The sequence below is a fragment of the Limulus polyphemus genome, unplaced genomic scaffold, assembly GCF_000517525.1.
Source record: "Limulus polyphemus unplaced genomic scaffold, Limulus_polyphemus-2.1.2 Scaffold417, whole genome shotgun sequence".
NCBI lineage: Eukaryota > Metazoa > Arthropoda > Merostomata > Xiphosura > Limulidae > Limulus > Limulus polyphemus.
In genome coordinates this window covers 241,017-252,646 of record NW_013666027.1, presented here as the reverse complement: position 1 = coordinate 252,646, position 11,630 = coordinate 241,017, and the positions used below count along the sequence as shown (strand labels likewise).

Sequence of the window (11,630 nt, the reverse complement as noted above, 5' to 3'; positions counted from 1 at the left end):
CGATGGTGAAAATGTTTAACGTCGAACGGTAACAAACTTTGAAGAAATAAATATTCGATATTAGTGTTTAAATTTAAATTTTATATACCATTAAAATAAGGCATAATGAAAAACATTTAAAAATGAAACTATATATATATATATACAAGAATTTAATTGCCGTGTATAGCGCATGAAATACATGTTGACCATTAACACATCTGCTGGTTGGACTGTTACTATTACAAGCATATTTCTTCGTTTAAGAAATGCCTTTAAAATAAAATAAAAAAACTTTTCGCATTATCCACACTGCCAGATTTATTGAGTCTTAAAACAAATGACACAATTACATCATTTAAAGAAAGACTGACATTATTCAGTTCATTTAAATAGCTGCTTACACTACAAACATTTGCACTGTGAATCAGTTTTTGGCACAGTTAAAAGCTGGATAATAATAATTCAGCGCATAGCACTATCTGGTGCTTAGTATGTACATTTTTATTTCTTCTATTTGCAGACCAGCAGCTCCACGGGTTGATGTAACAATATCTTTCGTTAATATTTCTTGTGTTTGTAGACCAGCTCCACGGGTTGATGTAACAACATCTTTCCTTAATATTTCTAGTGTTTGTAGACCAGCTCCACGGGTTGGTGTATCGCATCTTTTATTAATATCTCTTGTATTTGTAGACCAGCTCCATGGGTTGGTGCATCGCATCTTTCATTAATATTTCTTGTATTTGTAGACCAGCTCCACGGGTTGGTGTATCGCATCTTTTATTAATATCTGTTGTATTTGTAAACCAGCTCCATGGGTTGGTGTATCACATCTTACATTACTATTTCTTGCATTCGTCGACCAGCTTCACGGGTTGGTGTACCACATCTTTCATTAATATTTCTTGTATTTGTCGACCAGCTCCATGGGTTGGTGTATCACATCTTTCATTAATATTTCTTGTACTTGTGGACCTGCTCCTCGAGTTGGTGTATCACATCTTTCATTAATACTTCTTGTATTTGTCGACCAGCTCCACGGATTGGTGTATCACATCTTTTATCCAAATCAGTTTCTCCAAACTTCGTGATTTCTTTTTGAAATGGCGCAGTTTCAAATGAAACAGGATATATCAAAAACGTACACTTACAGGTAGTGTAGAACAGTTTCTCAGAGTCCTAGATATTTCGCACGCGTCTTCCATACAACCATGGCTGACAGTTTAAAAGATCATTGTAGATGTCTAAATGCACCATCAACACTACAGTTTTTGTCTGCTTTACTGCATAGCATCTGTTTTGTTGAACCTTATCATTGGCTTAAAACGAGAGCAGCTATCTAAGCCACTCAGTATAAATGACTAATCATACATCAAGATGATTGACTTACTTCCCAAATTTGTAGAGTTGAAATAGGTAAGATGTTATTTTAATTCCACTTGTTTGTATTCTTCATTATGCATATATAAAAACTTTTTTATTAAGACGGTTAATTTTAAGAATGACTGGGAGGACAAAACCATAGCATGACACTATAATTTTAAGTGTGATAAATTCGGAAGTTTTAGTTAGTCAAGACACGTAAAAAATAATAATTAAGACACAAAGAATTTGGTAATGATGAACATAGAACTTTACGATGATAGCAATAGTGACATCATATATATGATGAATTTAGGACTTAAACAGCATATAGCCACGAAATAAGTAGACTTTGGACTGTAGTTTTAGCGCAAATACAGTAAGATGAAAAAAGCACTTAGGACTGCTAGTTAAATTTATAGCTTAAATTTAGGATTAAGAAGAGTAAGACGAGAACTGCAATTAAAAGTTAACACTTGGTTTAAAACTTCAAACCAAAGTTTCAAACAGCATGAAATGAGTTAGCTTGTTTCTATAAGATGTTATGTAGTGATTCAATAATCACTCTGGCCAACGACGAGAGCTGACATCAGGGTATTGAAAGTATTAGACTGAATAATTTTATCCTTGGGCTTACCAAAAGCATTAATCCCGTGTCTCTTAGTTTCAGGAAGAGTGTTCAGATGAGGTTGGGGTGGCTTGTATGTAGGAGAAATAACGATATCTGCAGCCACCTGGTTTTTGATACCGGGTCCAGTAGCCATCTTAGGGTTGGGCTGACCACTGAAACAGATATAATGTAATCGAAATATCAGAAGCAAGACTTATAAATGCCGATGTAGCAGAATTAGCCATAAAGGTGAATTATATATAGAATTTATATACATTTCCATATTTTATACCACTGCGCAAGTCAGAGACATGAAGCTAAAGTGACTAAACTATCTAATGAATTAGTTTGTTAATTGTTAAATACAAAGCTGCACAATGGGCTATCTGTGTTGTGCCCACCTCAGAGTTCGATCCCAGGTTTACAGCGTTGTAAGCCCTCTAGCTTACTGCTGAACCATTGGGAAGCTGATGGATTAGATGTCTCTATTTAAAGCTCAGATTCTCCATCTTTATAAATTTCACGGATAATACAAAGGTGAACCTTAGGTTCTTGTGTGAACGTTTTTAAGAGAAACAAACATACACAAACTTGAGTGAACAGAGTGGAATAGTAGTCGAAATATTGTTACAGAATATAAGATACTATTAGTAATGCTACTTTTATTAGAATATATAAACTTGTTAATCACAGAAATAAGTAAGTAAAAGGCGTAAAAAACTGAAATTAAATGTTTGCACATAAGCTTCCTATTCGATAAAGTGGTACTTTAACTATCATTAAAATCATTGCTATTGAAGCTACGTGGGTATTGATATCTTTGAACACTGAATGTACAAAAACTAAAAATAAAGTTAAATATAACCTAATTTGCCAAGTGTAAGTTAAATAAGTTTACTGTAAGATACACCTGCAATTCACAGTTGTAAAATATGAGTATAATACACACGTAATCTATCCAGACGCAAACCAGCACTTCTAGAGAAAATGATAGATTTACGAAAGATGTATCCAGTTAATGCCGCTCTCCTTCCTTTTTTGTCATACCACTCTTTTTTCTACTTTGTGTACTGTGTTTATGAGATTTATTACACATGCACTACACAGTTAGAAAAACTGGAAAATTTGGGGATAATACACACGTAATTTTGCTTTACTGTTAATTCTCTGTAAAACACTGATATCAAGACCGTTTCTTGTTGTGTTTTATTTACAGGCTATTACTTTACAACGAGCACATTTTATTCACAGTGCATCACTAGCAACTCTTCTAGATCCCCCATAGTTAAATTACAGTAAGAGTTTTACCAGTGTATAATACTTGTTGCACATTCTTATCGGAAATGCCCCCCAGTGGAACAGCGGTATGTCTGCGGACTTACAAAGCTAGAATCCGGGTTTCGATACCCGTGGTAAGCACAGCACAGATAGCCCATTGTGTAGCTTTGTGCTTAATTACAAACAAACAAACTTATCGGAAACAAAAGCGTGAGCAGTGCCTTGCCTTTAATGGTTGCTTGTAAACAAATTATAGTGTTCTTGTAATTGCATTAATTGTAGCAACTAATTTTCGTCTAGTTGAAGTTAAGTGAACATTGTTTTGTGTTGGTTGTGCACTTGGAATATAGAATGCAGTAATCTCAATAAAAATGAAGCAGCGTATTATGTCAGTTAGACGGTGTTGTTATGTTCTCCTTCCTGCTCAATAATTATCAACTAACATGCCGCGACAGTTAGAACGCGATGTGATTATTAACACATTTTTTTCTTCCAGCAAGACGAGGTAGCACCCATCGAGTGTACCTTGTGTTCGTAAGACACTGGAAAATGTCATACTAAACTGACGGATTGCCCGAGCAGGATCGTTATCTTGGGTCCCCACGCTCTCCAGACCTCACGTAGGTAGGCTTACGCTTGTAAGAATAACAAAAGGATACGGCTTAAGCCCCACGACCAGCTACACATGCTAATCTCAAGTATCATAACAGGGAAACAAATGATATACCTCCACAGCGCGTGCTTGATACATGGAAAAAAAATTACCTGCGGAAGGACGTTGAGATCGACAAAGGCCATGTGGAGATGGTATAAAATTTGAGGGTACATAAACAATGTTTTATTTATTGCATATTCAATCAATGTATACAACCAGATGTGGACACATGTATAATACATATCCAGTGTTTTATTTTGTATAACGTATCATTTGAATGTGAAATTTCAAATCTGGTTCACGGAGATGCAGTTTGTTTATATTCAAAATTCCTTACTTGGCCAATAAAACCATTCTTTTCTATTAAGGCGAATATTAAGTTACTCATTTTATGGTTTGATTTTTTTTTTTTTGTATCAAGGTTTTCAGTATTAATTTTCGAAATGTACCAGCTTTTTACTTTATTGGTTATATCAACATAACGCTACGAGATGCTATAGAAGTTATTCTGGGTACAGTATGACTGGTAATGTTTTAAAAAAGTAATTTTAGATGAGCCAGGTGAATATGAAACCACATGTGAGCCACTTTAATTGGGTACAGTATGACTGGTAATGTTTAAAAATAGTAATTTTAGATGAGCAATTAAAGTGGCTCACATGTGGTTTCATATTCACATGGAGTACAGTATGACTGGTAATGTTTAAAAAAGTGATTTTAGATGAGCCATGTGAATATGACGCCACATGTGAGTCATTGTAACTGGGCACAGTATGACTGGTAATGTTTAGAAAAGGTAATTTTAGGTGAACCATGTGAATACGACACCACATGTGAGCCACTTTAATTGGGTAGAGTTATGACTGGTAATGTTTAGAGAAGGTAATTTTAGGTGAACCATGTGAATACGACACCACATGTGAGCCACTTTAATTCAACTTTGTTCAAACGAAACTCCATCTTCGACTTTAATGATAAAATGCTGTACTTACGGGTGAATTCCAGTTTGTCCTTGCATGGTATTGCTCACAGTTTGTTTAGAGTACAATTTGAGGGGAATGTTGTACTGACGGTGTACAACCCTCGGTCCCGAATTTGAACCGGAAATTCCCGAATCAGGTGTTGGTGTTCTATCAGAACTTGTGGAAGTCGAGGAAAATCTCATTCCCTTTACAGATTCGTGTACCTGAGAAATGAATAACTCTTAGTTACTAAGTACGTCGGATACCATGCAATTGTTTCATCATTAGAAAATTACTATGTTTTCAAACTGTGCCCAAAACACTTGAATTAATACTTAGAATATTTATATGTGTAAATGATTTTAAGCAATGTTCACTACAGGACAGCTGGTCTCAAACACTGTATTTTCGTTAATTGGAAATACTGGTTTTTATTTAATGTTTTCTCTTGAAGAAAATTATCGTACTTAGAAACTGTTATGTGCAAAATTATTCATCGCTGCTGGTGTACCAGCAGTGCTGCAGCAAATATATTTATATAATTTTTGACAATTACAATAGTTTTTAAGAAAAAATTAAATTTCGAAATTGGCAAATAGCCCTTGTAATATACTACGATAATGCGAGCTTTATCTGTAATTTATGACGTAACATTTGAATTTATTGCTTCTGAAATCTCTTTAAATTATTATGAAAGTAACATAATTTGAAAACAGATATATTCGGATATTAAAAAGAAGTCGAATTTATCACATGTTCTGAAAAGTGGTTGCATATTGATATTACTAATGTTTTGGTACCTGTAGCTTCTTTTACAGTTTAGCAGGTTAGGTCTGTATATAAAAAAAGAACTCACCAAGGTAGTAAGTAAAACACAAGTATAATAACATCTAAAGACTTTTGTCAGTACTAACGTTACAGTATACTTTGGGATTGTGTTACTACTGATGAGTGAGATGCTATAGATGGCGTCTTTTCCTTGGGCTCAAAAAAAAACTTGGTACTCATGTTGTTGTTTTCCGTAGAGCTTTTTGAACTCAGGGGAAAAACATAAGAGTTTTAATTAACTAATTAATTATTAAACATGCGTTTAAGCTCTCGAGTAACTTGAAAGTGTAAGAAAATAAATCGAGAACGAATGGATTAGCAAGCAAAAAGTTTAACCATATTTAAAGTCCTAGGAAAAATCAAACGCATCATAAAACACGTCAAGAACAGCTCCAACCTATTTACAAATATATGCGAAATATTATGAAAAATCGGGGAAACCTTTTTGGCTTACCTTAGCTACCATTGTAGAATCGTGTATACGACTAGATGGCGAGTAAGTTTTATCCCAAGTCGGGTCATGCACGTGTCGTAAGTATGAGCCCATAGGGATATCATGCCTTGGTTTTGCTTTCGGAAACACCAACTGGACTGTCCTGTAAGGCTAGTATGAACGAGAGAATAAATGACTCTGATATCAATATCTATAGTTATTGGCTAAGCTAAGGCTTCTACATATTACTATTCGGTTTGAAAATATCCTACAGTCAAATAAATGGCGTTCTTAAAGAAGTTTTTGTCTCATCGTATCACTGTCCGAAACCAAACAGAAATACTTGTTATGGATTCATGAATACTCTTAACAAGAGATAGCAACATTTATACAAAAGTGAGATAATGTAATAAATTACTTTTATGCTTCAATTATTTGTTCTACGTTAAACCGGTTCTATGTTAAACAGATTCTATGTTAAACCGGTTCTATGTCGAACCGATTTAACTTCTATGATTTAAACTGCTAAGTTAAACTTAAAACTCTGATCTTAATTCTTTTGCAGATCTTTCTATCTTTGTTTATTTATCCTTTTAGCATAATTTATTTAACAATAACGGAAATTCTAAAAGAAAAATTATAATATTTTCACATCTACTAATCTTTTCTTTTTCCTTTATTGACATAATTTCCTTCAAATGTTGTGATACAACCTACAAATCGCTCGAAACGCTCCTATTTAATTTCAGGCTGTGCGACCTTTCGCCACAATATTAGTTTGACCTAGCAAGGCATAGACTTCACAAGATGTCAGAAGATGGTTTCTTTCTTTCATCGAAGAGCGTAGTCTGCATTCGGTTCACAGATGTTGTATATGATTGAAGGCTGTCTAATCATAGCCATTGTTGAAGGAATCGGTCAGATGGGACATAATTCGACCTATATTGTACCTTACAAGCCTGTCCATCATTTTATCCCTTAGTCTGTAAATAGTTGGCAGCTACATGTTTATTTTTTGTACGCAGCAAAAATATACCTTTTTGATTTTCAGTGTTGATAGACTCTAATAACAGATGTTTTTGAACAGCCGATCAAATAAATGGTCTTGAATAACAATAAAAAAGTTCCTACTAAACGAACACTAGAATCTCGCTTCCTAGAAAGTCGGAAGGATCCCCCACGTCATCATGATATGACTAAACCCCTGCTCAAAGAGTCTTCTGGTCTAACGCATTACGATTTGTTCTACAAATTGATAGGGTCCTAATAAAAGAAATATATATAGTATACAATCACTATTTTGGAAACTCCAAATAGGCTTATTACCTGACATATTTTGTTTAAGATGCATGCCAATGTGAAGCTTTATAACAATAAAATTATCACATGAGACTGGGTGATGTTTTAAAATTTGATGAATAATTAGCACACACACACACATATATATATATATAAATAGGAGCAAATTGCATCTAAGTAATGTTAGCGAATATACAACAGATTTGATGTCATGGTGGGAGATAATGGTGTGATATCATGGTGAAAAGTGATGAATTAATTAATTTTACCAACATCTTAACATGAACTCTGCCTGATAATTACGTTCTTTAATTAAACAAAGAAAACACGTGTGTTTATTACACTTTTAGTGTGTAGTATAAGGGCTATTTCAGCGTTTTATCTCATGAAATATGAACATTACATACTTATTGCCTTACGACGAATCATGTTGATTAAAATATACTGGACTTCGTAAAATGCTGAGCGCAAACAAATATTAATGTGTGAGTTAAGTATATTGTTTATATATATGTCTTTACCAATATATATATATACATCTCCAAATTTAATTTTAAATAAACCTATTAAATGCTTTCATAAATTATAGAGCAGAATATGTAGACATTGTTAATGTCGTTATGAAATAAAATAAGGCTTGTAATTATGAATATTGTATGAGACAAATACTTAAGACTTCAAATAATTAGATTTGTTAAAGTTATCTTGGGAACATTTTTAAACAAAGCTGAAAGAAAACTGTTCATTTCCATTCGTATCTTCTTCGATCATGTACTTATTTCAACTTCTCTTGGGCAAAAGTAGGTAATGTTATTATTCATTTGGCACGTCAAATGGTAATTTTATTTTATGTGTACATCAAATGTAACTAGAACCATGATTTATGTGTACACTGATTATAATTTAACGTTTCACAATATATTACATATTAACACATCTATCTTAGAATCTATCTACACACACACACGTATACATATAACACTCTTAAAATATACTGGCTATGGGGCGAAATATTATTTCTATAGTAGACATAATTCATGAAAGAGCTGTTGATTATTACGGTATGCTCTTGTTTTCATTATTGAATGTCTTCTAACCTGATGGTGTATTACTTGTTGTTCTCTCTGTTGCTCGTAAAAATAATCTTCTCGTTCGTAATCAGCTAAGCTCTTCGGTTCGGGATACTTCGGATGATAATCGGAACCCATTTTGACTGTCGGCAAAGTACTCGTTGTTGTTGGGATGTAATCTCGATAAATTTCAGCGGATGTTGACTTGATGGAGGTGCGCGCAGAGCTTGCTAATGGATGGCCTGTGCCTACGGGGCTAGGGGTGGTGGGAGTTGAGCCGAATGATGCTGCTGCTCCTGGAACTCTGGGGTTAAAAAATAAAAATAGATGCATTTTTCAAACTTTTATAAAAACATGCTGGTACACCTTTGTATTTCAAGTTCGTACTTTATATTACCATATGTGTATGTCTCTATTTTCTCTTTGTACCTTGATTTTCACATGCCCAGTTTGAATGTGTAGGATGATTTACAGTACTGACCAGATTGACTCTAATATACACCCCTATACACAGTTTGAATGTGTAGGATGATTTACAGTACTGACCAGATTGACTCTAATATAAACTCCTATACACAGTTTGAATTGTGTAGGATGATTTACAGTACTGACAAGATTGACTCTAATATATAAACTCCTATACACAATTTGAATTGTATAGGATGATTTACAGTACTGACCAGATTGACTCTAATATACACCCCTATACACAGTTTGAATGTGTAGGATGATTTGCAGTACTGACCAGATTGACTCTAATATAAACTCCTATACACAGTTTGCAATGTGTAGGATAATTTACAGTACTGACCAGATTGACTCTAATATAAACTCCTATACACAGTTTGAATTGTGTAGGATGATTTACAGTACTGACAAGATTGACTCTAATATATAAACTCCTATACACAGTTTGAATTGTGTAGGATGATTTACAGTACTGACCAGATTGACTCTAATATACTCTTCTATACACAGTTTGAATGTGTAGGATGATTTGCAGTACTGACCAGATTGACTCTAATATAAACTCCTATACACAGCTTGAATGTGTAGGATGATTTGCAGTACTGACCAGATTGACTCTAATATAAACTCCTATACACAGCTTGAATTGTGTAGGATGATTTACAGTACTGACCAGATTGACTCTAATATAAACGCCTATACACAGTTTGAATTGTGTAGGATGATTTACAGTACTGACCAGATTGACTCTAATATACTCCTCTATACACAATTTGAATGTGTTGGATGATTTTCAGTACTGACCAGATTGACTCTAATATACACCTCTAAGTTGCTAATATGTATAATAATGATATCCTAAGTATATGTTAAATTGAAGTTCCCTGGTGGGTCAGCTGAAAGTTTACGAACCTACAACGCTGAAATCCGAGATTTGATTCTCCTTGGTGGACAGAGCGCAAATATTCCATTGTATAGCTTTGCGTTAAAACAAACAAGCAAACAAAACATTAAAGTATTTAGCTTTACAAATTAGACTCATTATAGTCACCAAAGCTCCTGATTATACTCACCAAATATGCTAGTTGTACTCACCAACTCTCCTGATTATACTTACTAAATCTCCTGTTTATACTCATCAAATATTTTGGTTGTACTCACCAACTCTCCTTGTTATACTATTTGTATTTTTAGGTGGAGTTTACCTGGGAGCCAAATATAATTTGTAGCCAAAATTCCATAAGACTTAATCACCCTCACGTCACAATAAAATACATATGTTTTCTGTTTGTTTGCTTTCAAGCACAAAGCTAAACAATGGGCTAGCTGTGCTGAGTCTGCGGCGAATATCGAAAGCCTCTTCATAGTGTTATAAATCCTCAGACTTACCGCTGAGCCACCGGAGGGGAGGGAGGCGAATAATCAACTGCCGCTTTTACACCTATAGGTTTAGAAAATTTTATTTGAGATTTTTTAACATCATTATACACAAGTTAAAATTTCACAAGGCTTTTATATTTACAAAAATATTGTATATAATATGTTTCAGATTATATTAGAATGCAAGATTGTTACTCCTCATTCCTAATGAAAAATATCTATATATATTATAAAGACAGAGAATTAAGTTAACTTATAATCTAATTACAACAATAAATTGAAAACAAACACAAGTAGAAATGAAAAAAAATTCTCTAGTTAATAACTATTCTAATCTTTAGCGTACAAAGCAAAAATACGTGTAATTTTTAAATTGAAAGAAGACACGCCCACTTATGAAACCCTAGGATGTTAGGCTTAGTTTTAAAGCTAAAAATGAACAACATTATAATTATCATGAAAATTTCAAATATCTTTTGGTACAAAGTGTCATTCTTTAACTGCGCACTTCATTTGCTGTAACATACATCATTTTATCGTTTTGGGAAACATTTAAATTTTAACTTTTAACTTTTTAGTTGTTGTTTATGTAAATTCGCGACATTACTCAGAGCTGAACAACCGGAAGGCTATATATTTATAGAGTTTATAATTACCATGCAGGTGACGTAAATTGCTGGTTGCCTTTAACTGTTTCGTTTATGAATCACAAATTCTTAGTACCAAGTTTAATTAAGGCACACGTGTGTTAATATTCTGGCAAATGACATATTGACTTTATTACAAACTCTTTCCCAGCAGAAACCATCTTGTCAATTTCAAAACGAAGTATTCGATAAAGGTTCAAATAATAGCAAAATTCTTCTCGTGTTTCTAAATTGAGCGAAATTCCCTTCCTCATATAAGTATTGAAGAGTGTGAAACCAAACGTTCCAACATCTATTATCATAAATGACAAAATTTAATAGTAGCTAATAAAAAAAAAAGTTTCATAAGTTTGATTTTAAGTTTGGCATTCATATAATTTTTAGAGACAAGTGGCTTAAACTGTATATATATTACTCCTTATATATGCACAGTTTAGAGACAAGTGACTTAAACTGTGTATATATTACTCCTAATATATGCACAGTTTAAAGACAAGTGACTTAAACTGTATATGCACAGTTTAGAGACAAGTGGCTTAAACTGTATATACATTACTCCTAATATATGCACAGTTTAGAGACAAGTGACTTAAACTGTGTATATATTACTCCTAATATATGCACTAGTTTAAGACAAGTGACTTAAACTGTATATG

At 33.6% G+C, this 11,630-nt stretch overlaps 1 protein-coding gene across 1 annotated transcript in view; it reads right to left on the bottom strand.

Annotated features, from left to right (window-relative positions):
* Positions 1 to 290: 290 nt before the first annotated feature.
* LOC106458109 (PDZ and LIM domain protein 7-like) overlaps positions 291 to 11,630 on the bottom strand; it is a 36,273-nt gene continuing 24,933 nt past the window's right edge. Inside the window, exons 3-6 of the mRNA XM_013917567.2 lie at positions 8,507 to 8,783; positions 6,132 to 6,281; positions 4,880 to 5,073; positions 291 to 2,127 (exon numbers count right to left, since the gene is read on the bottom strand). Of these exons, the coding sequence (XP_013773021.1) occupies positions 1,899 to 2,127; positions 4,880 to 5,073; positions 6,132 to 6,281; positions 8,507 to 8,783 (850 nt within the window). The 3' untranslated portion in view covers positions 291 to 1,898. The remainder of the gene's footprint in view (positions 2,128 to 4,879; positions 5,074 to 6,131; positions 6,282 to 8,506; positions 8,784 to 11,630) is intronic.